The sequence below is a fragment of the Maylandia zebra genome, linkage group LG6 (genome assembly GCF_041146795.1).
Source record: "Maylandia zebra isolate NMK-2024a linkage group LG6, Mzebra_GT3a, whole genome shotgun sequence".
NCBI classification, from domain to species: domain Eukaryota; kingdom Metazoa; phylum Chordata; class Actinopteri; order Cichliformes; family Cichlidae; genus Maylandia; species Maylandia zebra.
The window spans coordinates 24,859,072-24,884,951 of record NC_135172.1 but is presented as its reverse complement, the minus strand read 5'-3'; the positions used below and the strand labels follow the sequence as shown (position 1 = coordinate 24,884,951).

The 25,880-nt window shown below is 41.4% G+C and overlaps 1 protein-coding gene across 13 annotated transcripts in view; it reads left to right on the top strand.

Moving 5' to 3' along the window:
- The window catches only part of rbm47 (RNA binding motif protein 47), a 38,011-nt gene extending 17,104 nt beyond the window's left edge, over positions 1-20,907 (top strand). For 6 of the 13 annotated variants that reach the window (XM_014409061.4, XM_076884908.1, XM_076884909.1 and 3 more), the window contains 6 exons: positions 10,215-11,069; positions 11,152-11,482; positions 12,573-12,596; positions 13,030-13,239; positions 15,710-15,918; positions 17,965-20,907. In XM_014409061.4, coding sequence (XP_014264547.1) covers positions 10,245-11,069; positions 11,152-11,482; positions 12,573-12,596; positions 13,030-13,239; positions 15,710-15,918; positions 17,965-18,216 — 1,851 coding nt within the window. In that variant the 5' untranslated portion in view covers positions 10,215-10,244 and the 3' untranslated portion in view covers positions 18,217-20,907. Of the gene's footprint in view, positions 1-512; positions 700-5,760; positions 5,876-10,214; positions 11,070-11,151; positions 11,483-12,572; positions 12,597-13,029; positions 13,240-15,709; positions 15,919-17,964 lie in introns of those variants that run through there. The other 7 variants (XM_004564334.5, XM_004564338.4, XM_076884911.1 and 4 more) reach the window with 7 other exon arrangements.
- Positions 20,908-25,880: the final 4,973 nt, after the last annotated feature.

Genomic DNA, 25,880 nt, shown 5'->3' with positions numbered 1-25,880 from the left:
AGCGAGATCTTTTGTTGGTTTTTTGTTGCCTAACAAGAAGAAAGAAGAGCTTTTATTGTGTGAGTGCTAGAGTGTGTTTATCTGTTTCACAAAGGTCTGTAGGTAGAATAAACATTCGCTGATTGCTTTGTTTTGGGACTGTGAAAGTTTGTTGTCCTCTTAGACAAAAAGGCTGGCATTTGGAAAATTTTCCTGCAAATTCCAGTAATTACTTCCTCGATCATCATTCTACTCCACGTCAGGTTTTTTTGGTTTTATTCATTTAATGTAATCAGGAGTGTATTGTTCTGAATCCCACGCAAGCTCATGACTTTTCTCTGATGTCAGTCACACCCTTTGCCCTTTCATCCCTTGCATTCCCTTTCCTCTGACTCCTTATCTGCTTAGCAAGAGAGAGAGCGAGAGATTGAAGGAGGGAGAAAAGGTGGGTGAGGGAGGGGGTTACCTGCCCTAAGTGGCCCCACCTCTCTCCTCTGGCCATTGAGAATGAGTAAACACTAAACCACCTTTGCTTACCTCGGCACTCAAACACACAGACTCAGGCACTCAAGGAGACTGGCTAAACTCCTGCAGCCTGTCAACACCAAAGGAGTGTGAATGGACGCAGGGAGAGAGTTTTAGATAGGTGTGAAAAGATACCCCGTCAACACAGACTGCATCTCCTCGGCCTGATCGACAACATCTGAGTCTGGAAAACAGGTAACATCTTAAAACTGACCCCGAAGGTTGTTTCTGTCTGTTTTAAAAATCTAATTTGCTTGAGTCTCCTTAAAGCATGCTCGTTACAGACGGGTATCTTCATGAAAGACGACCTCAATAATTTCTAGAAGCCTTTGCCTCAAAGACGTTCCTAACAGGACAGCTTCTGATGGAGACGTTTCTGGTTAGACAGCTGTTTGCGTTTCGATTTAAATAGAAATCCGTCAAGTTTTGCTTGATCATTTTACCAGAGGGGCCTGTTTCACCACTTTATCACAGTCAAACTGATTGGTTTAAGTGCCTTTGCTGTCTTTATTCCAATCAGAGGTTGGAATGGAGATCAAGGTATCCCTACAGTGGAACCAGTGGAGTGGCATGGCACACCACTGTGTGTGTGTGTGTGTGTTCAGGGTGGGGGATAAAAATGCTTCAGTGGCTACACAGAGAAGCTGGTATTATTACCCATAGACTTCCGGGTTCTTCATCATATAATGCGTGGACTTTTACCCCAGTGAGGTGAGGTGTTTGCTTTGTGTGTGTGTGTGCATAAGAGAGAGACATGCTGCTTCATTCATTCACTGAGGGTATACTCTGTGCTAAAAGTACTACCAGAAATGACAATAACAGAAGTTCACTTTGTGATGGAAAAGCTAAAAAAACAGCTGTTTGTAATGACATCGCTGTTGTTTCCGTCTTCTGTAAGCGTGCTGTTGTGGGAGAATTGACTCTCTCGGTGAGTTTGGGTAGGCCCAAGAGTACGTGAAGATTAGCTCATTTTTAAGTGTGTGAAGTATGTGTGAATGGGAAAAACACTGGGGAAAAAAAACAAAATCCCAAAATAAAGTCATGTTGCTCGGTGTCAAGCATGACCAAATACCTGTGCTAAACCTCAAACACACACTCACACACACTCTGAAGGAGCCCGTGTCACGAGTGTGACACCGCCAGCATCAGTAGTAATTGCTTGAAACAATGTCTGCTATGGCCTTGAGCGGGCTAGCTGATTAGCCGGAGGAATGTGTTTGTCTGAAGAGGCAAAGCTCCTTTCTGCGAGTGCTAAAGCAGCTCTTCTGATTAGTAATGACTTTGTTGCTGTATGAAGGATCTGTATATTGTGATACTTTATAACAAGACTTAGCTTTTCTTTGAGGATCTTTGTTATGTTGGGTTAGATTCTCATGCTGGACGCAAATCGTGCTGTTTTGAGTGACATTTGAGACAAATGTGAAGGTCCTGGAGGTGGAGGGGGGCTCTCGGAGTAAATGAGCTGGAATCTTTCCTCTGTAGTGGAGTTACTCCGAGCTGGAGGTGGTCACTTACGCACTCCGTCTGACCTGAAATTCTTCAGGCCAGTTTCACTTTGAAGGGCTTTCTAGCACTGAGGGAGGCCTGCACATTCGCGCCCCCCCCCCCTCTCTTTTTTCGTTAACCTCCCTCGCTCCTCTCCATCTGGTCTATTCCTCCTCAGATCCCCACTCAGACTCTCTTCCCTTTTCTTCTAATCTTCCCCTTTTTCCTGCATCTCCTTGCCTCCTCTCTTTCATTCCTTCCTCCCCCTCCCTGTTGCTCGTCTTTGAGCTTGGGTGAACCAGAGGAATGAGGGTGACAGGTACATGGATGGGAGGAAGGAAAAGTGCAGAGAAGGAGGAGAAGGAGGCATAAGGGAGCGGACGCAGGGACAGAAGCAAAGCCTCTCAGGAGTTTAGCTAATGTAATATAAACATTTTAAGATAATGCAGATTTCTTTGTCTCAGCCTCACAACTGTTTTTTTTTTTTTTTTCTTCGTTTCTCTGTCGTCCTGTTGGCGTCAGCATGTTGACAGCTGAGCTGCGTCAACATGAGAACATCATGTGTCTTAAGAGGTCAGCCGCAGTGCTCACTTCTCTTTTGTCAAGTTGATTGTTTCCCTGTGCTGTGCTGTGGCTCAGATAATGCACCGTACAGCGGCCAGAGACACCACGATGCCTCCTTTGTATTTGGTGCCATTCTAATCAAAAGACACCATCCCGCTCGGCCTTGTCAAAGTTAAAAACAATATGTGTGCTGAAATCTGTGAGAGAGTTGAGTTGTGAGAGCCACCTGAAACTTGGAAGCAGTTTGACGTGATGAAAATCACACCAGGAAACGTTTTTTTTTAATGTATTTCTACAGCAGTTTCTGTGGCTGACAGGCCTGTTTTCTTCCAGGAAAACAGTGTGGCCTGAACAGTGTGGTGCACTCCTACAGGTCGTATCACTCCGCAGAAATGAACAGCGGGACCTCTGGTCTTGTGACACGCTACTCATTTACTTATATAGACGGCGCATGTAATAATCAGTCAGCCTTTCTAGCTGAGATACTGATTACCAGGACTGTTTTATGGCTGATTTTTATTTCAGCTTATTCATTGTTTTGCCTATGTAACAGATTCCTGTGTGTGTGTGTGTCTTTTAATCCTGGCCTTAATAGGGAGCCAGCTTATCATAAATATCCTACAAAGTCTAAGACAGCTCTATAAGTTCTTTCTCTCCACTGATTACTGTGATTGATTTAGTTCTAAGTAATTGCTTTACTTAAACACAACGTCAGTTTCAGCCATGCAGTGTTACGTTTAAAAAGCAGTTTAGTCTGACATCAAAAACCAATCAGTGAATGCATGTATTTAACTGATCATACGTCCTCTCAGCAGATGAACATGAAAGTCCAGCAATGATCGTTCTTCGCTCATAAGAATTTATTTTCACTTAATTTTCTCTTAGTCAAAGTCGCAATATCCAAATTTCAAAAGATTTGTTTTCCCAAATCAGCTGCAGCTAAACAAATGTGATGGATGATTCTGTCATTTGGCTTTTCGCGGGAATCGTTGACTATCATAAAATATGCAGGATCGCAGCTTTATTTCATAATTCTTTGTAAATCATTGTTTTCTGCGCTCCAAAACATGTCGTCTCACACGAATGACTGCGTGGTGTGAACGGTGCCTGAATAATGATTTAGTGAGCGTGTCCAATCATTGAGGAGACAGTCAGCGTTTTTCGGCCGTCTCTCAGTTCTTCCCGTGGAGTTAAACGATAAACTGTTGACTTGACCTCCTAAACGATTAACTGTGCAGTCACCAGAACACCTGAAATCTCTGAGGCGTGCCTGAGCTCTGATTGGCTCCCACTAATGAGTCACAGTTAATGATTTAATTTAGACCGACCCCCCTCGGCTTAGAAGAAACCCCGGTTTTACTTTACACTCAGCCCCCCGCACCTTCTACTTCTTCTTTTCTTTATGTACACACACACCTTTACATTCATACTTTGACCTGGGTATCTTTACAGACACTGTTTTGGTGTCATTTGTACTGAGCGAGCTCTTTCTGATGTGATTGTAAAGTAAATTCATAGACAGAAAAGCCCGTTTGTATCTCACTATCATTTAATCTTTAGTCTTTGTCCGTCCATTATTCTTTGGCCTTTATACTTCACACCCTGTCTTCTTGCCTGTTTACTCAGTCGTTAAAGAGTGAGGTCGGTTTCACTAGCAACTAAAACTTAGTGTGCTTTTCACCAGACTGTAACTCTCATGTCTCCCCAAACACTCTCTTTTCTCGCTCCTTTCAGAAGACACAGGGAACGTTTTTTTTCTTTGTTTTGAACAAAATCTGAAAGTGTGTGACTTTTTTTCTCCGTCCTCTCTCTCATATCTTGATCTGCTCTTTTGACTGCCCAGGTAGGTGTGTGCTGTTTGCTTAGGTTAAGCTGTGCTAGGAACACGTTCACCGTTGTTATGTACAAAAAAAACACACGTGAATGCCTGAATGCACACGTACACACTTGTATACAGTCACAGTTTTGTGCTGATATGACAGAAATCACTCCAGCGGTAGCTTCCAGTCAGAATTTTCAGATGTCCCTTCACTGCAGCACAAACATGAGGAAGTATTCAAACCCCAGTTTGAACGTTTCCTGAACATTTTTCCCTTTTCTGCAAATCTAAGCAGAAAACCCTCAAAACCCATTAAAACTCAATTTCCCATCATACTCCTCTCTGCATTACCTGCTTTCACTTGTCAGGGAACAAAGACTTGTTGACTTGTGTTTTTTTTTTCTACAGCTGCGTTGGATCAGTGAAAACATATAGCTGTATTCCTAAATGCAGTAAAAGTACTATAAAGGTAAAAGTAGTGCAGAAGTACTCTGTTAGGTCTGCTTGGATATATGTAAGAATGTTTTTCTTTCTGTTGAACTAAACCACTATCTTTCACTAAAGGAAGTGCTAGAAAATGGGTTGCATATTCCCGGACAGCTGGGTGAATGGATGCTGGAAAGCTTGATCGTGCAGAGGGAGCTCCACCTAAAAGCTCCTTGTGATTGCTTTGGTGATCACTAGCAGATTTTTCAAACAAGCCGGCGCCTTCCAAGTAAACACCAGCCAAGTACTCAGTGAGTGGTAGTGAAACCATCAGCACCTTTCAGTTTTGCCACAGTCAGCGACTGTTTGCAGAGAAGTTGGCATTTTTCATGCCATCTGCTAGTAACCAGAGCAATCACAAAGAGGCTTTGGAGCAGGACTGTGCACCTCTTTGTGACCACTTTCACCTGACGATTGGCAGCAACCACTTGCCAACCGGTTTGGCAATATATTGTTCCCTAGTGACCAATGGTTGCCAGGTGGTTGCAAACAGGTCTCTAGGTCTGGGTGACCGAGGCCTTGGTTGTAATGTCACTTAGTGGCATGCTTCTCTTGGCTGGTGAACACTGACAGTTTATCTGTCTTTAAGTAAGCAGATAAATTAAAATTACTGGTTCAATCATGTCATTTGTACATGGAAAGTCTGAAAAGGAGATTACAGCATCAATTATATTTTCCACAGTGTCAGTATATGTGTGTGAAATATAAATACTGCTCTATGTATGAGTAAATTTTGTTAACGTGCTTGTGTGTGTATGAAATAACAGTAAAAGTAAAGATGAGATTCATCCACATGTACACACAGATACACACAAACTCAAGTACCTGTTTTAGCTCCACCCTCATCAGCTCTCATGCTTGCAGCTTTGGGTCAGTGTGTGTGTGTGTGTGTGTGTGTCTTAGTGTAGAGGAGGCTGGACTCTGTGCTCAGTGCCCTGCTGTACCTGTCTCTCATGGAGGTGGACTAACACTCCCAGAGCAGGCGGCCAAGCAGCGGAGCGCTGTGAAGCAACAGGGGTAGATATCCTCCTCTCTGACCACTCTCTGCTTCTACTTCCTCTTCTCTTTTCCACCACCATCCCTCTGCTACGATCTTTCTCAAGATTTCTACTCTGTTTTACTCTCACTTCCCCGTATCTCTAGCTCCCTTTGATTGGATAGGCGCTCGCTGTCCTTGAATGACAACTTTTTGTGACTTGAGACTATGCGTTGATTATTGTTGTTGCAGTTATCTCTACGGACCTGTCTTTGTTTAAATAGTATTTGAGTTATTTAGGACTTACCTCAAACTTACCTTAACAGACCACATCTGTTGTTATCTGGCTGGTGTTTGTGTTGCATGTATAAAGCAGCAGGACTCAGGCTTATTTAAACGTTGGTGCTTCCACGATCCTGTTCTGCTGCCTTGCGACGCTGTTGTTAGGGGGCTGCTGGGGGGACTGTGAATCAATTTCCTCCACGTGTCTACATGAGTGTGTGGCTAAAGATGGCAGCCTTCTTAGGCCTATTTCATCAGTGCTCTGGATCGCTGTACAGACCTCTGTACATGCATATTCCTCTGATAAGAGAAATCCTAAAGTCATAAATAATACAATATCCTTCCTTTTCATAGCTGACTACAGATTCATAATGTTATATGCTCACTTGCTCTTTTGAGAAAAAAGATGGATTTTGCAAGTCAATCTGTGTTTATGACGACCTGAAGAACTCTGTAAAAGCCTCTCTGTCCGCTCATAAAACAACTCAGTCCCCAGTAACACGCTGTTAATATGCAGAGAATCAGGTGCTTCTATCAATCATAAACGTAACGTAGCAAGCAATCTCACGGGAATAGCTCGGCTCTGTTAACTAAACAAATTCCCGTTCTTGAACTTCCTTCGCTTGTTCGCTTGCCAGTCGTTCTATCTTGCGCCGCTCTGAGTTCGTAACCTTTGACCAGGCGAACTCTGAGCTCTTAATGTCAAGGTAGATTATTTTTAACGAAGTAACTAGCTGTTCCTGTTATGCCCCAACAAAGAGGCTCAAATCTGAAGACGTGAGCCACACCTAAGTGGTCATAACTTTTCAAACTCCTTGTCTTTACTGGATGAGACACCATCTGTAAATCTTTATGCTCTCTGTGAATAAAGGCTGTGATTTGTGTTCACCTTGGTTAATTATCTACCTGTTTCAGCCTCAGGTTTCCTCCTCCTCCCCACTCTGCCTTTCTCTGTCACTTATACACATGCAGGATTGAATGCTGAAGATGTTCCCCAAGCTGCTTTTTGTCATTTAATATGCTGTGTTGTACATGTGCTACACAAAGGATCTCAAATTCACGCAAATTATTCTCATATTTTTACAACAGAGTTTCACTTCACTCCTGACACGGTCAGCACTGAGGAAGTTAGGAATGTCTAGGAAGTGGTGAAAAGCAGGAAGAATGATTTAAATTTGTTGTTTTTTTAATACTAACTGCTTCAGTGCACAAAGTGTCAAGCTCACTGTGTTACAAAGCTTCATTTTATCATCCAGCAGAACTCCCAGTGTGAATATTGTCCTCCTTTTGTCATCAGCCTGGTAAGATAAGGCTGATATGAGGTCGAGTCATGTTAGCACTTCACACGGTAGAAGGAACAGAGGGAGGGCAGACAAAGAAAACCACACTGAAGCAAAAAAATAGAAGAGATTAAAATGTCATGAGCTGCAGAGATGACGAATACGCTGCATAGTTTGTTTGCATGCCAAAACAAACTACTTTCATAAATGTTTTCAGTGGCAGCCCTAAAAAGGGACGTGAAGTGACAAAAAATACTGATAAAGTGCAACAAACCATGTAAGACATTTAGGGGTTTTTTGTCATAAAGGAACATTCCATCAATAATCATATTTACCGAGGGTGATTTTACGTCTGTCGTCTCCTTATAATTACTTTGCACTGATTAAAAACACAAGACTACATGCAAAGGAAGCTGTAAGGTAGTGGTTAGTGTGTCCAAGCATATAAAATACACTATCACAAGTTTTCACCACCTCATAAAATATGTACTGATATGTGCAACTATTTTAGGACACTTTTATTTTTCGTACATTAACATAGGTGTAATGTACCCACAAGGCATCTTTCTGATTAATTTTTATATCCCCCTTTTTTCTTAAAAAAATAATTTGTCTACAACTGGCAGAAGATTTTATTTCTTAAGGTGAAGGGTTAGGGTTGCTTTTGATACGGGTGCCAGTTTAGCTCAGTTGGATGAGCAGGCAACCATATGCCACAATACTGAAAGCGGCTGGCTGGAGTTCGGGTCTGACCCGTGGCCCTTTTTTCCTCTGCTTTCCTGTTGATCTTCACAGGAAAAAATATATTTAAACAAAAAAGTTGTCTTCTATAGACTAACATTAGCCTATAGAGGGGTCTTACTGAGGTCACACATACATTGCTGGACAGTTGTTCGCCACATTTGATGTGTTACAACTTGGTCAAACTTGGAAAAATGTGTATTCCCCACACGGTGAGTGGCTGTTAGCTGTCAGTAAGTCATACTGGTCAAAAACATGGTGCTGCACCAAAAAACCTAGTTGTGATTGCTTTGGTCTTTAGCAGATTGCAGCTACTTGTAGTTTTTGCATAGAGGACCCCAACCCCAAAGAGCTGCTAGCTGAGTGGTAGGAAAACTTGAAAAAGTGTGTCTCAAACTGGAAGCAGAGACATACTTCCAAGTATGAGTTAGTTTGAAGGTGACAGTGTCTGTTTGGCAGCCTAGTTTAAAAAGCACCTCCCAACAACAACAGCTCCTAGAAACCTTCCATTGAATTTGCACGACATACGAATTCTAACATTAACCTCAGACAATCCACGCACCGCAGAAAAATTTGAACCTGTGGATACAACCCGGAAGGCTTCGGCATGATTTCTTAGTAAGACCCGTGTGCTGATAGGCAGGCCAGTTAAATGCTCAAAGGTTTTGCTTCCTGAGCTAGAATACACACATTGTCCTTAGTTTTACCCAAGAACAGGTCCATGACCCATTCTTGGAAAACTATTTTGGAAAAGCAGATATAAATGAATGTCATCTTGACCTTCGTCGGGATTCAGCAACCAGTGGTCAACTACTGGCAAAAGATAAAGGAGGAAATATTTTTTTTTTCCCCACACTTGGTGATTTCCTTTTCCTTTTCCTAACCGTTTGGGAGTTTGTGCTTTGTTTAAAAAAGACATTTAAAGCTTCCTTCCTTTTTTGTACTATCATCCATGTTTGAACTAGTCATTCTAAGCCCCTCATTCAGCCTTGGACAAAGTGACATGTGAACAGGTTTGTTTGTAGGAGAGTGGGATGTTGGGTCAGGTCAGATCAGTGTGCAGGTTACCATGGTTGCTTGGCTTTTTAGTGTTTTGCCTTTGTTGACTGCCTCACCTATCTCCATCCTAGTCCAGACAATCTTGTGCTGCACAAAGAAACCCAAGCAAAGCCTAAGTAGCGAGTATTTGTTTTTTTGGTCTATATGTTTTTACATGATACCGAGTCACATCAAATTAGTGTTATAGTCTGTTCTGATTGGTTGCTTACTATTTTATGCAGCATGATTTGGGGGATTTAAAAACCTGTGGATTTTTCCATTCTGAATGCCGGCTGTGTTGGAAAATAACAGAGTAAGAGGTTTATGTTCGGGAAGCCGATTTCTGATTGTTCTCTGTTCCTTTTTTAGGGCTGCACTACTTAATGAGGACACACTGAAACACACATGTGCACACACTAATAGCTGCACCCACACTCTGTATGGCATTCATATTGATAAGGAGATGGAAAATCCAACACCGCCACGTGGTGAGCGTGCACACAGGAGGCTTGTGTGTAGCAAAGATGAATGTGTGCAGCCTTTTGTCACATAACAGGGTTTATGTTACACAAAATTCCTTATATAGCTTAAGTCCTCGCTGACTTTTTACACACAAGCGCACCACAAACACACATGCACTGAGCATGTGACCTAGTCATACTTGGTGAACCTTGAGCTGGAGGTTTCAGGGTTTACAGCCCTTCAATCTGTCTGATAGGGGTCAGAGGTCAGCAAGCAATCTGAGTTACTCAACAAAACAAGGTTGTAAAACCACTGATAGGGGAAGGCGCCCTGAGGATTTATGGATGCTGTATTTCCACTGTGGTGTTCAGGCCTCGTAATGTGTGCTGGTTTGTTTTAGTCAGGTAATCTTGCATGCATGCAAATTGTGCTCAAAGTCAGCAATCAGTCACTGTTGTTTAAATGATGTCTTCTGATCATCAGCCTATTTTCTTCCCGCTGTATTTTTTTTCTCTGTCTTTACAGCAGCCATTTAATTCAGTATAATTTGACAGATCTCTCTCTTATCCTCCTTCAGGCCCTGATCTGATTGGATGGTTTTGTCAGAATGACAGCTGAAGATCCTGCTTCTTCTTCGACCATGAGTAACAACGTTGCCCCCTCCAAATCCTCTGGTGCCCATCACTCTCACCATGGACAGCTCAACATCCCTGAGGGTGTTGCTGGTGCACCTAATGAGGCCTCACTGGTGGCCCTGATGGAGCGTACTGGCTACAGTATGGTCCAGGAAAATGGTCAGCGAAAGTACGGTCCCCCTCCCGGTTGGAATGGTGCATCTCCTCCTCGAGGCTGTGAGATCTTTGTCGGAAAGATTCCGCGGGATGTTTATGAAGATGAGTTGGTCCCAGTGTTTGAGTCCGTAGGACGCATCTATGAGATGCGCCTGATGATGGACTTTGATGGGAAAAATCGAGGGTACGCTTTTGTAATGTACACAGAGAAACACGAGGCCAAGAGAGCCGTGCGGGAGCTGAATAACTATGAAGTGCGGCCTGGGCGGCTGCTGGGTGTCTGCTCCTCAGTGGACAACTGCCGTCTTTTCATTGGTGGCATTCCCAAGACCAAGAAACGTGAGGAGATCCTGGAAGAGGTCTCCAAGGTGACAGAAGGCGTATTAGATGTGATAGTTTATGCCAGCGCTGCAGACAAGATGAAGAACCGTGGCTTTGCCTTCGTAGAGTATGAGTCACATCGTGCAGCAGCCATGGCTCGTAGGAAGCTGATGCCTGGACGCATTCAGCTGTGGGGCCACCAGATTGCAGTGGACTGGGCAGAGCCAGAGATTGATGTAGACGAAGACGTGATGGAAACAGTGAAGATCTTGTATGTCAGGAATCTAATGATGGAAACCAGCGAAGAGACGATCAGACAGGTGAGGACCGACTGGCTATTTGGGTTCGAGCATGCAAAACATTTCTGACACGATTTTAATTTCTCCCATCCTTTGTCTTTAGATTTTCAGCCAGTTTAACCCTGGATGTGTAGAGCGTGTAAAGAAAATCCGTGACTACGCCTTTGTCCACTTTACCTCCCGGGATGATGCTGTGTTGGCTATGGACAACCTCAATGGCACAGAGGTAGAAGGGTCCTGCATCGAGGTGACACTCGCCAAACCTGTCGATAAAGAGCAGTACTCACGCCAGAAGGCTTCAAAGGGGGGAGCTCCTGCCACTTCAGAGGCTACTCAGCAGAACTACGTTTATCAGTGTGATCCCTACACATTGGCATACTATGGTTATCCTTACAACACCCTCATTGGACCCAACAGAGAGTACTTCGTCAAAGGTTAGAATGATTTTTTTTTTCAATCAGTAATAATCTGTTGCAAAATTCAGTGTTTCATGAAAAACCCTCTTGGTTGGAGCCAAAGCTCCAAAACATTTTAGGATCTCATGATATGAAAACAGTATTTACTGTAAGAAATTTTCAGACGTTCAAAAGGACAATATGATCATTTAAAGATTCATTTGATGAGAAATTTTAAAGAAATCTTTAACTTGATGAGGGTTTGTGGCTTAAAATCACTTTTATGTTACAACCACAATTCCAAACAAGTTGGGACACTGTGTAAAATGTGAATAAAAAAAAAGAACGCAATGATTTACAAATCTGACAAACCCATATTTTAGTCACAATGGAAGACATCGGAAGAAGCATATCAAATGTTTAACTAAGACCTTTTTCTTTAAAGACAAAAATTAGCTCATTTTGAATGAAGGCGTGATCTTTGGGCCCTCCGGCGGCGCTACAGGCGTTATTCTGTCATGGAAATCACTGCATGTGCTCAGGAAGACTTCCAGAAATCACAGTCTGTGAACACAGTTCAATGCACCATCTACAAATTCAGGTTAAAGCCTTATGTGAATTGTTGTTGGATTAAGACTCATTTAAAAATGGATTGAGACAGAACAGAAAACTGTTCTGTGGTTAGGGGAATCGAAATTCTCAGGTCTTTTTCAGTTCCCAGAAGTTTACGGAGTGTTGTTCAGAGCGTAATGGATACTACAGTGGTGAACATGGGCCTGTCACAACTTTTTGAGAAGCGATGCTGCCATTAAATTCAACGTGATCAGATTCTTTCTTTAAATACATTTCCTTAGTTTGAAGTTTTCGTACATTTTCTTTGTTCTAAGCTTTGAATAAAACATGTGTTTGTGAGATTTGCATATCGTTGCCTTCTGTTTTAATTTACATTTCACACAGCGTCCCAACTTTCTTTTGGAACTGGTGTTGTAAAAGGGAAATACAAAACCAGCTGATGGATCAATGAATGCTAATCCCATCACCTTTAATGATTGATTTTAAATATGGTCTTGGGTGATAGCAGGAAAATCTAACTTTGAGCAATCATTGTGTTTTGGTTTTCTCTCCAAAGGATCCCCAATGATACAGAACAATGGTAATCTCTCACATCCTTATTCCTACTTGTTACTCTGATGAACAATGAGCCTTCTTGCCATGTGACAAACTATACATTTTCTAACACCATCTTTTTCCTGCTGTGCTGTCACCTCCCATTTCATGCTGGGTTATTAGAGAGCTCACCACCAAGTGGCAAAACTCTTGGAATACAAGTCGACAACATTATGGAGTTACATAATAGACCTAATATAAGAGACAGAGGCCACACTAAACCCAAACACCTCCAAGTCGGAGCAAAAATTCAGTAGCAATATTTCTCTATGTGCAGAATATTAGCTAAAATATGAGTTAAATTAGTCGTGTGCAAGTTCTGATGTCTTGAGAAACTTTCAAAACTCATCTTGCCAAAATTGCCCCAGCTGCCCTAAACCACAACCCCTGTCATCATATCCCCTTAATTGTATTTTAAGCAGGTACTGTGAGAGGTCGTGGTCGTGCTACTGCAGGTAATCGTACCCCTGGGCCACGGGGGTCGTACCTCGGAGGTTACTCTGCCGGTCGTGGCATCTACAGCCGCTACCACGAGGGCAAGACCAAGCAGCCTGAAAAGTCCTATGAGCTGATGCCCAGTCTGGAGCTCGCTGCTTCCGTCAACCCAGTTGGCATCAAACATGGCACAAGTCAGTGAGATAGACAAACCCCGACCTATTCTTGCCCATCTCAAAAAGGCTTTTACTAAATCTTCCAGCCCGCAGTTTTTTCTCCTGTGTGATTTGAGGAGCATTTTTTGTGAATCAGCTTTCTAGTCATTTCTGGACGGTCATGCGCAAAAGGACGGCCTTTCTTTCATTTACAGTAAAGAATAACAACATTGTAGTCAGTCCTTTCCAACATGACCAGAAGGTAACGGCTATACTTCATTCCTCATTCTTTCCTTTTCCTTACACAACAGAAATTTGTCTTTCTGGTTATTCAGGTTCAAACTGTGCTGATCAGTGCTTGTTTAAATGAGCGGTGAACTGAAACCTAAAACACAAAAGCCATGACTGTAAGGGTTGTTTCAGACACACCACAGGGTGATTTTAAAACACCGTTACGAGCTTCTTCAGGTAACACTTTATGCTGACAGTTGGAGCCCATTTAAGCTGATATTTACGAGAAATGGTTCACACCAATGGTGTGTCTCCATGAACATGAGAAACATGAGAAAACATGCAACCCCCTGCTAACAAGCAATAAAATAAGAAGCATTAATGTTTCCAAAATATTAATAGGCCTAAAATTACAATTTATGCAGTTTTTATAATAGAAACAATTTAAAAAACTACAAATTAAAGACAAACTAGGCAGTGAGAGAAACCGGACAAGATTTCACGAGCTCGTGAATTACGCCACCGCCCCTCCTTCAGATAGAGATCGACTTTATTAAACACACACTGGGGAAATTCACTTGTTACAGCAGCACAAGAGTGAAAAAGAAAACGTGAAGTGGAGAAATATTAGAAAGTAAACAAAAACTCAAAAGTACTAAAAAAGCAGAATTAATAAATCCCTACAAAAAGAGTATTTTGTGTTATGTACAAATGGTACTATATACAGTAAAAATACCTACCTATCCATAATCTGTGAACATTATCTGCAGGGTTATTGTAAACCTGTCAATCCTGCTTTTGGGTGCTTTCTTTTTGGTAGGGTGTCACCACAGCGTAGCTCCCCAGGTTTAGATTCTGTACATTTTTAAGCCAGATGCCCGTCTTGATGCAATTCTAGAGATTTGCATCACATCCCAGAATCGAAGCAGGGATCAGTCACTTGTTAGGTCAAAATATAAACCCTACACTGTAGAACCACTGTTTAACATTGCTATGTATTTCTTTAGCAGTAACTATTAGCTAACTAAAAATCAATTAACCATAGCTACACTTCTTTATAATAATCATCAATAAGAATAATAAAGTGTTACCAAATCTCTGGAGTGCAGAGGTTTAGTCAGCAGCCATATCATACATAGCTTTTTATACGGTTGTAGTTTTTTCGAGGCAGTTTATATGCAGTCGTCTCCAACTTTGACTTGACAGATGGATGATCTTTTTTTGTCTTTCTATTTTAATAAGTGCTCGAACATAACGAAGGTAGCTTTTTCTCTAGTCACACTGAGTCTTATCTGTAGCTTTGTGAGCGTTATGACAGTTTAAGCCATAATCGGAGCTGAAATGCAAATGTAAAAGCACAAACTAAAGACTGTTGTGTCCACTCTATTCTGATCACTTGAAGGATGATTCCAGTGTTATGAAGAGTTGTAGCACATCTACATCTACAGCAACTGCTCTCCCAGCTAAGAGAGAAACGTTGTAAGTGTCTTGTTTTCAAAGGATCATTTTCCTGGTGGAAAAATTCAATTTCTTTCATTCTGCCTTATTTCCTGAAAGCAGGCAGGGGGAATGAAACTGAGTTTATTTTAATGTTGGTGGATCATCTAAATCCTGTACGTTTCTTTTTTCAAGAATGAAAGATAGAAACTGAAGTGATTTTTTTTTTTTAAAGATGTTGATATGGAAAATTTAAAACACTGGAATTATTCTTCAGCCTTCAAATTCTTCGACTAAAGCTACTAAGCCTAATTGTTTTATCAACATATTGATTAAACCTTACTAACCATTTACTGCATGTGTGTGTCAGTGTCGTGTGTTTGGTGATCAGAGATCCGTTCAGTAGAGTCGACGTTACTGATGTTTCCTTGTTTAAGGATTTGACCTCAATCTGCAGCTCAGTGTCGGTGCCGGTCTGTGTGGAATCACAGGATTGAAAAGACTTTTGTGGATCTGAAACAATGACTGATGTTGTGTTTGCTGTATGTGTGTGTGTGTGTTGAAGTGCTAGGGTTAATCCCCAGCTGAGCACCATCATAAGCTGAATCACACCACAACGCCAATTTGTGTAACTTATTTATTTCCACTTCTTGCTGAAATTGAACCCTTCACCCTGTTTGTGCTGTTCTCTCTTCGCCTCTGTAGTGTTTTATCTCTATAAATGATTGGATGCATGTGTGCGCTTATCTGTTATTTCCTGAGTAGTGTTAATATTTGGATGATGCTCTGTTGTCTCCAGTCTGTTATCCAAGCTCTCATTTGTGTGTCTCTCTATGTGCAGTGGCATTACAGACTCTGGGTGGGCAGTACCCAGTGTTCAGCGCCACTCCTGCAGCCAAGCTGATGGAGGAGGGGAAGGTGCACACAGTGGAGCATCTTATCAACCCTCTGGCCATGCAGCACCCCGAACACTCCCCCGCTGCTGCTGCTGCTACTGCTGCTGCTGCTGCCACCGTCCTACCTGCGGTCTCTACCCCTCCACCCTTCCAGGTGGGTATTATTCACGGGGTCAAAGGGAGTCGGAATGACATTCAGATAATGAGCAATTTAGTGGGATTGGCAGGTCAGTGCATATTACGGTTATATTAATTCAATTTTTTAGATTTGTGTGGCTGCCGTTGCTCCTGGTAACACTACGGATATACTTTCTCAGTAATAAGAAAGCTATGACATCCAACAGCCCACTTACACCCTCATCATATCCTTTTTTTTCTTCTCATCCCTGTGATGCGTTCATGGTGCAGATGGCAGGGGCGATCGTGGCTCAAGAGTTGAGAGGTCGCCTTGTAATCGGAAGGTTGCCGGTTCGAGCCCCGGCTGGCTGTGGCTACAATGTAGCTTGCCATCACCAGTGTGTGAATGGGTGGATGACTGGATGTGTAAAGCGCTTTGGGGTCCTTAGGGACTAGTAAAGTGCTATATACAAATACAGGCCATTTACCATGTAAAGTTGCAGTGGCTGTAATTCAGCACCTGCATACCACTACAAAAGAAGCGCAAGCATAAACTGAGTGATGTTTTTTTAAATAGGAGGGTAACTTCATGGTCAACTTTTCAAGCAGCTTGACAAATATCTCAGAACAGAACAGCTGTTTCTGCACAGTTTGTTCCTAAATGTGTGTGTGAGCTAAGAGAGAGAGAGGAAGAGAAGCAAACGTTAATGTGCAGGACTGGGAAACGGAGAAAGATGTAAGAAAGACGATGAGAGATTATTTTCCAAAGTTTTTCAATCATTTTTGAGATCGATGCATGATCTGAACTCATACTTGAAGTATACAAATTCCCTTATTCAAACTTTGCATGAAAATACTTTAGGTCTACTGAGCTGGTTGGTAGACGTTAGTTCAGGCTAAACTGGTGAGTTTGCAGTTTTGTGACGTTAAGTTACATCACACATCAACTGATACTTAACGTGATGATGCTGACTAGATTCACTCTCTTTTTACTCATTTTATGGTGTCTGGGGGTTTGAAAATGAACCATACAGCTCATGAAACATCTCATTATATCTTGCTGAATTTGGCTGGCCAAATCCACAAAGAGCAGTGAACAATAGAGTAGCAGCACAGGTCAGCTGATCGCAGCCTTGCAAAGCAAGTTATTATGTGGATTATTTCTTAAGGAGTTCTTTTCCCCACGCTGCACCTCTATAACCACGTCTCAAGGTTCCCTCACCTGCCAAAACACACTGTGTTAGACAGATTGTTATAACGGATGCCCTCTATTGCAACCCCAAAAGGATTTATGTCTCTCCCTGGAATCGAACTGGAGATCTTTCACTGGGCATCCAGATGTGTGAGCTATTATCCTGTGGAGCTGTAGAGGGAAGGTGCAGTAGAGACTTATTATAATCATTCACGTTAAGCACCAATAGCAATGCTTTTATTTCATTTAGGAAGGCTGGGGAGTCTTTAGTTTCCCTTTAAGGACGCTGGGGCCCAGGTTGAAGCCCAGGGCCCATACTTAGCCCATGTGTGATTCAGACCTTAAAGAAAAGATTAACTTAGTGACTGTGAAGCCGTGACTTGAGATTTTTACGGCTCTATCTGGCTGTTTTGAAACCAGTTGTGATTAGGGATGGGCTGGTCTGACTGAGAAAGAGATGGTCCGCACTCATTCTGTAGCAGCCTGCCCCATTGCTACATAAGCCCCCCCCCCCCCCAAAAAAACAAAACAAAACTGTGCTTTATTATTCTTTACGGCTCTAATGGGGACCATACTTAACAAAATAAACATCATGCTGCATTCAGTAAGACTTGAAAGTACTCATTAAGACCATAAACCTATCAGCAAAGTGTTTACTGAGGTCATGGATCAAGTGAGTATTGGGGTCATGTTTCCATAAACTTTTGCATTTCTTTGTGCAGAGTTGCTTCCCCCTTCTGGTCAATAGAAGGAATTCAGGTTTAAGTCACACTGGCTTAAATTCTATGTAAAAGGAAGCTATGGCCACCCTTCTTATGTAAATTAAATACAGGCATTGTGGGCACGCTTTAAAAATCTCCTTTTTCTAATTCACTTTCTTTCCCTACGCAGGGCCGTCCAATCACTCCAGTCTATGCCATGGCCCACAACGTACAGCGCATCCCAGCAGCTGGTGGTCTGTATGGACCTGGGTATGTCCCCATCACAAACTACACTGCCAACACAGCAGCTCTGGCAGCTCTGCAGAAAAACGCAGCCGTGGCGGCTGCAGCATACGGAGGTTACGCCGGCTACGCGGTGCCCCAGGCCTTCCCCGCCACAGCCTTCCAGCTGCCCATCCATGATGTCTACCAGACATACTGATTAAGAGGCTCAGATCCTGCCTGTGACTGAACTACATCTCAGCATTGTCTGTCCCATCACGTAGAAACATCTCAAACTTGAGCTCGAAAGGAATTTGTAGCAAATATTAAAAGCACACACAGTGACAAACAGCCTGACGTCTCCTATCGGCCTCGGTATGTCCTCAACCCAAGGTGAACATAGTGTTTCTAATTAGGCAGCATCACTGTTTTCTACTGAATAATGTAACAAATGTAACAAACGACAACTCCCAATAACACCCCTCTGCCTTTTTTGTTTCTCTCCGAATCCCACCACGGGAACACCGAAGGTACGTTCAAGTATTTATGAAGAGAAGATATATATTTAAGGTGTCTATTCTTTGTCGCTCTCTCTTTCCATGTTGCCGTGGTATTTGTTCTAGATTTGAAACTATTTTCAGAGTAACAATAAAAAAGAGAGACGAGTTAATCGTAAGGAAGAAAAACTACAACAGGAACTACTGATAAATACCGCTGAAGACTGCTGTCTTCAGATATACTAATGCCTTTTTTTCCCCCCATCATTATATAGTATTTTAGCCAATTTTACATGCTGTAGGTGATGCTGTCCGTCCATGCTGGTTGAATGCTTTGAACACGCCTGTTTGGTACTTTTTGGTTATTGTAGTTTTTATTGTGTTTTTGGTTGTTTTACATGAAGGTTCTAGGTTTTCTAGGTTGCATTTATTTACCTATAATTAGCTCATTTTTGCTCTTTTTTTTGCTTTGCAAGGTTGTTTCTCTGTCTCCTCTTTGATACATTGAAACACATTTGTTGGTTTTCTTTGAAGAAATGTTGCCTGCTAAATATTTGTTATTTTGACAGATTCCTGTTGGGAACAAATAATTAAGAAAGAAAACTGGAAAGCTTTTTGAATGATGTTCAGCTGACATGGAAAATGTTCCACATTTAAAGAAACGGCGGTAATAGGGGATTAAGACTGAATAGATGTTAGCTGTTTTTTGTTCTTACTCAGTTATGTATGTTTTTTTCTGATGTTTTTAATTGTGAACAACTACGGACAGAAATGAGAGACATTTTTCTATCTGGACTGGAGCACTCTATCACTTGAACAGCTCGTACTTTTTGCCAGTGCTGACCAAAAACCTTAACATCCACTTCAGTCTGAGGACTTTAGAAAGACTCCTGACTACAGTGCCTTACACCTACACGCTGTTTATGCAACTGCCTGCTTTTCACTGTGCCTTTTTGTAAGAAAACCAAGCCCGCGTGTTTTGGCACAAAGAAGAATTTGTATATCCCATGATGCAGATTTGTGGTATTACTGTATTGAGGTTTCAGCTTTTGTAGCCAGATGTGCCAAGGTTGCCTCCATCCTCTTCCGAGGTGCACGTAAATGTATTTATAAAAGGCGAGAAGTTGCCACTTTCAGATGAAGAGATATCAAACGTGTGAACTGGAGCAAAGTTTGTGCTTCTTCTCATATAAAGCCTGCAGCTCCTCAATGCTCAGCGGGCGCTTTGAAAACTCTGCAGTGCATCTACACAAGTGTACTTGTGGACTGGGAATAACTGGGAGCAATACATCCCACTGGAATATGCAAGTATTGTAACACTCGAATTCAAACAGCTGCTGATCATGAAGTCACACTCCACAAGAGCCATCCTTTATGAAAAATGCCAAACATTTGAGTGTCCTTTTATTTGTAAACCAGCTCTTTTTTCTTTTGTATTATTATTATTCTCCTTCACCGCATTCGATGGTATTTTATTTGCTAATATGAGGGCTCCCTGGCTTTTAAGTTTAGGCCCAAGAGTGTGAGTGAAAAGACTGCTTAACTAGTCCATAGTTGTGTAATCTCACTCTGTATTCTGCATTTTACTGCTTCTCTCTCTCCTTTGAAACTGGATTTAATGTAGAAAACAAACTGCTGTTAACGGCTCTTATTATGATCTTGTACGATGACAATAAGTCGGGATATATTTAATATATGCATTACGTGTGTTGTTTATGAAGTGAGAAGAAAAGGCATAATATATTGTAAAACCTATTTGTTTTCTTTATTTACACCTTGTTTAGGTATAAAAGTCAGACTAACAAAAGTAGATTCTTTTTTTCCCCCAAAGTGTCCAATAGTTTGTTAAACATTGGAGGTTATTGTGCTTTTGTTAGGTGTAACGTTGTGTTTGCTATTTGGAACTGGACGCGGTGTTTAGAGTGGGAACGCCAAGTTCTCCCCGTTATCGATATCAAAGGTTAAACCTGGCCCGCCGAGGCGTTACGACCCATTGGCGCCTCCGGCTCAATGTGTTGCAACTTTTTTTGGCTAAATAATTAAAAGATCTAATGATGGGTGGATGGGGCAATGATTTAACCTTCACCAAAATTTCACGTGGTTTTAACAACAGAAAACTGCATTCTCCCTTCCACTCACAGCACCTGCTTTACTTTCCATCACCTGCATTTCACCCACAATGCAGCAGCGGCAGCAGGACGATCTTCCTGTGTCAGTATGGAGCTGCGCGTGCCTGGTTTAACTTAGATGTTCGGGTTTAGCATCTTTAACTCTTCGTAGTGTGTGCCTTTATTGCCAACATGTGCCCTTTGTAGACCTATGCAGACTCTTTTCTATCAGAAGGCCCCGTTTCCTTGTTCAGCATTGGTATATTTATAGTGATATAGTAGATAAATAAAGCATTTTTGAAAGGATGCACTCTTGCCGTCCATCGTTTTGTCTACTTGGTTTTCTTTGTTAAACATTAGCCTTGGATTAAAGTTGGCAAAGGTTGCAAGTGCTGAAAAGGGGACTTCAGCGCCGACTTCTGTGAATGGAAACCCATGTCTGACCTCATACATCAACTATTATTAAGCAATGTCACAGGAGGAGCACAGTGTTTCATAAACTCCTCTGTGGCACCTCAACTTTAATCTAGAAACACGCTGTACCCCAGCAGGAGGATTTAGATCACGTGGTGTGGTACAGTATGCTCAGGAAAAGGTAAGTTTTTTTTCAGCAGGCTCAGATTTCAGCCAAATGGTCACATGTTTAACTACTAAAATTGAATAAAGCGTAAAAACGCCTGAGTATCGGGCCTGTGTCGGACGGCAGCAACGCCAGCAGTGAATCCATTTCAAGCAAGATCACGCTCTGGACACATGAACATGGCCTGTGAACTCTCACCAGCTGCTGTTACGCACACAAGCACAACTTCTCACTGGAGAGGATTTACACATTTATTTAACACTGCTAAAGAGGGTTTATTTTAGCTCATATCTGTTAAAGTAACCAAGAAAAAGCAGAGTGAAGAAATGCTTAATGTCAGGCAGATCATGGAGACACAGTAAAAACAGTGAATGAAGCCTTTGTCAGATTTTTTTCATCAGATCTTAAAATTAAGTAAATACAAACAGCACTTGACATATTACAGTGTGTCATTGTTTATTTGACAACAAACTGAGCTAAAATGCAGAAGCAGAAGTAGACCCCATGATTCAGAATCAGAATACTTTATTGATACAGGCATATATATATATATACATAAAAGTCACTTATTAATAAATAGCTGAAAAAGAACATGTGCAAAAAGGGTGTAGCTGTTGCAGTAAACAGTGTGTTAAGTGGATGAGTTGTACAGGGAGATGGCCACAGGCAGGAATGATTTCCTGTGTCGTTCAGTGGTGCTTTTCGGTACTCTGTCTTTCACTGAACGTGCTCCTGTGACTGACCAGCATGTCATGGAGTGGGTGGGAGGTGTTATCCAACATTGTCTTTATCTTGGACAACATCCGCCTGTCCGACATCACCTTGAGGGAGTCCAGTTCCATCCCCACAACATTACTGGCCTTACAAATCAGTTTATCGAGTCTGTTGGCATCTGCTACCCTCAGCCTGCTCCCCCAGCATGCAACAGCATAGAGGATCGCACTGGCCACAACAGACTCGTAGAAAATCCTGAGCAATTCAGAACCACGTTTAGCAGCAATAAGTTAAAGGAGTGTGTTTTCTGCCCCGTCTTCCCCCAACCGGGCGCAGCAGATGGCTGCACCTCCCTGAGCCTGGTTCTGCTGGAGGTTTCTTCCTGTTAAAGGGGAGTTTTTCCCTCCCACAGTCTCCTAGTGATTGCTTAAAGGGGGTTATTTGATTATATTTGAGTTTTATCTCTATTATTGTAGGATCTTTACCTTACATTATAAAGCGCCTTGAAGCACCTGCTGTTTAGATTTGGCGCTGTATAAACAAAACTGAACTGATTTGCATGACAAGTGTTGCTTCAGTTCACTGAGGTTTGAGGGCATTCACATTCACAGCTCTCTTAAGGTCCCACTGCAGCGTTTCAGTTGTATTTGGATTAGGGCTGCCACAAACGATTATTTTGATAGTCGACTAGTCACCGATTATCAGATCGTGCATCCATTTGGACGTAAAAGTACAGCTTATTGCACCAGCCTGCATCTGCTCTTATATAACTATCATTAGTGTTTAAGCTTTAAGTGTTTAAGGTCTGTGCTAACTAAAAATAAGGACAAGATGCTAGTTTATTACATTTTAATGAAATTTGCAGATTGTTTTGGTGAAGTTTAATAAACTCCTTGCTATCTAAAATATAACAGGACACCGGAGTATATTCTCGAGCATCTCACACTTCTGATAATCAGCTGTCTGCTTGACGTTTATTCAGCTGTGTAAAAACTAGAACTTTAATCTCAGCCAAACCGATTTACTCAGGAACAAATAAAATACTAAAAAAAAGCCAAACATTAACATTTTTAAGTTATCTAAGTGACTCATATATGTTTAACCTGAGTAGCGAAAGACGGTGGTGGGTTTGAAAACGATTTGCCGGGAGTCCGGTGTTCTCACGGCTCTAGTGAGCCTTGCCCCCGGCTAGTTATCGAGCTGGTGGGTAACAGATGTCTCCGAAAACGTCGGAGCGCTTTTGAAAATATGTGGTCTTGATAAACTGAGCAAATATTTGAGGTTTACACAGCTACATTCTCGCCTGAAAATATGTTAAACGTTTGTTTTATGACCCAGAAAGAATAATAAGAGTAATATTAAAACTAACTAGCTGCCGCCATTGTTGGAAACTGAGCTGGGCTGCGCTATGAATTCTGGGACAGAGCCAGTGTTGCCAACTCCTCAGTAAGGAAAATCGCTATTGGTTGTCCTAAAAGTCGCTAGAAGTCGCTAAATGACGTCATCACCAATTAGCATAATTGGTCATGCTAATGTAATTGTAACCTATGTTGTTGGAGAGAGAAATAACATCATGGAAGAGACATAAAGTGAGTAAAAAACGTCCTAAATGCATTTAGAGTTTATTTAGAACTACAAAATAAATTTCTTTTAGCAATTATTGTTTTTTTTAATGTCACAATTCCAACCCTGCTCCTTTACCCGGGCTTGGACCGGCAAAAGTGACCCGAAATAGGCACTCTGGTGGAGTTACTTTGTGTGTGTGTGTTTATAAGTAGTTTTAAACCTTGTGATCCACAAAACAGCATAAGAGTAAAAGAGTAAAAGAAGAACTGACTGCGTTACAGCACCCGCTGCTTGTTGAGAGTTACAAAGACGCTAAGTTGGCAACACTGGACAGAGCTACTTCTTCTTTGGGGTTTAACGGCAGCTGGCATTCTTGTACATGCAGTGCTGCCATCTTCTGTTTCAGTCCGTTATTACAATCTTAAATTCTACTACTTATTCCTGCGTCTTTTGTGATCTAAGCTTCAAACGAGCCGTCGACTATTAAATCAGTCGTCGACGATTTTGATAGTCGACGTAATCGTGACTAGTCGACTAATCGTGGCAGCCCTAATTTGGATCATTTTCACTTTTGACTAACGTCTTCAACACCATTACATCAACACCATAACGATCAATGCCCAACAAGTTGAAGTTGCACTATTTTGTATTTATTTTACTCCAAGGATATTAACTTGAATCATTTATTAACTAACCACAATTAGAGGCCATTTTAAAGATGTGATAAAAATAAGAGCTTTTTAATGCTCTACCACTAAATTAACAAAACAGAAAACTATATATATCTATCACTGAGTCTTGGAGAGGAAACACTTTTACATCCTAAAAAGGAAGTTTGACTTCTAAAATGTAAGCTGTCACAAAAACAGGCTCCAGACCCACCAGATGGTATTACAGCTCTACCACAGAGATCTGCACAACTCAAATAAACAATTTACACATAAACAACACAAACCGCTCACCTTAATCCCAAACAGCAGTCAAAACTCATTGAACTCTATCCAAAATACTATCTCAAACCCAGCATTTTAAAATAACCCACACTTCCTTAAAAATAATTCCGATAAGTATAGATCAATGTGAACCTAATTCACTTATTTCTTTCTTTCCAGTGACACACAGCATATCATCTGAAAAACAATATAAGGTTTACTATCAGGACATAGAAATTAATCATTTGGTTTTTAGCAAGTCTTAAAATTAGATGATTACAACCTCAAACAAAAACACGATATCTTACACTGTGTCATCATTTAAACTTTTTTAATAGTGTCTAATGTCTTTGCCTTTCCCTTACAAACTTCAGTAATATAATATGGAGATTCTTAGACACAACTTTATTCTTTTTTTCTGTAGGCTGCAAACAGTTTTACAACAGTTTTATTGTTCTGGAAGCATTAATATATGATCCTTAAGCCGGACGCCTAGTTGTACTTGCTAACACTGTATCAAACTTGCATGTAGACAAAGCCTTTGATTGAATTATAATTTTATATTTATTCCCACTCTTAAAAACGCCTGAGGCTGCAGCTGAAAGAATACAAAATTTAACTGTATTTTAAACATTAACTCAATAAAATACTTGATTGTTGTCAATCAGTTGTGATATTAATGTATGTTAACTTTTCACCAGCTTTAATTCCAGACTTCATAAAGGCTGAACTTTATTAACACTCTTAATGACCAAATCACTTAAGGAGCACATTTTTAAAACTACATCATGCTGCAGTGTTTGCTCACACACTGCTGTATTCATTGCTGTCTGTATTATGTTTAACCTCTTTATATTTTTCAATAGTGTAATTTCTTTGTAAAATCAGCTGCTTTGCTGCCAGCACCACACTCTTCATGTCACTTCGGAGTGCAGGTCCCAGGTCCTGTGGCTGTAAGAAACCCAAATCATCACCCCTCCACCGCCGTGCTTGACAGCTGGTATTAGATGTTTGTTCAGATGCAACTTTGCAAACATAAGCTTTGCTGCCATGTACTTTTTAGAGTGAAGAGGCTTTCTTCTGGCGGCACTTAAAAAAAGGGCTACTTGTTTAGTCTTTTTGTAATTGTAACATCATGAACTTTAACATTTAACATGCTAACCGAGGCACTTAACTCTTGTGAGGGTTGTGGCATTATGATGACACACACCTTAATGCTCCAGACCAGCAAACTGCCAAAACCTCTGCTTTAATGATGGTGCTCACACTTGCTGATGATCAGTCAGTACAGTGAATTTGATTAGTAGCACTTGGCTGCTACTTATCCTTTTAATTTCTCTGTAAGCGCTAAGGGTGCACTGTTCACTCGCAGTGTAATATGCTATGTTTTATAGTTTGTCTAAAGTTACATTACCTAAATTTAAGACAATCTTATTTTAATTACTATGACTGCCATTTACAAACCTTTGCAGTCTTTATCATGACTT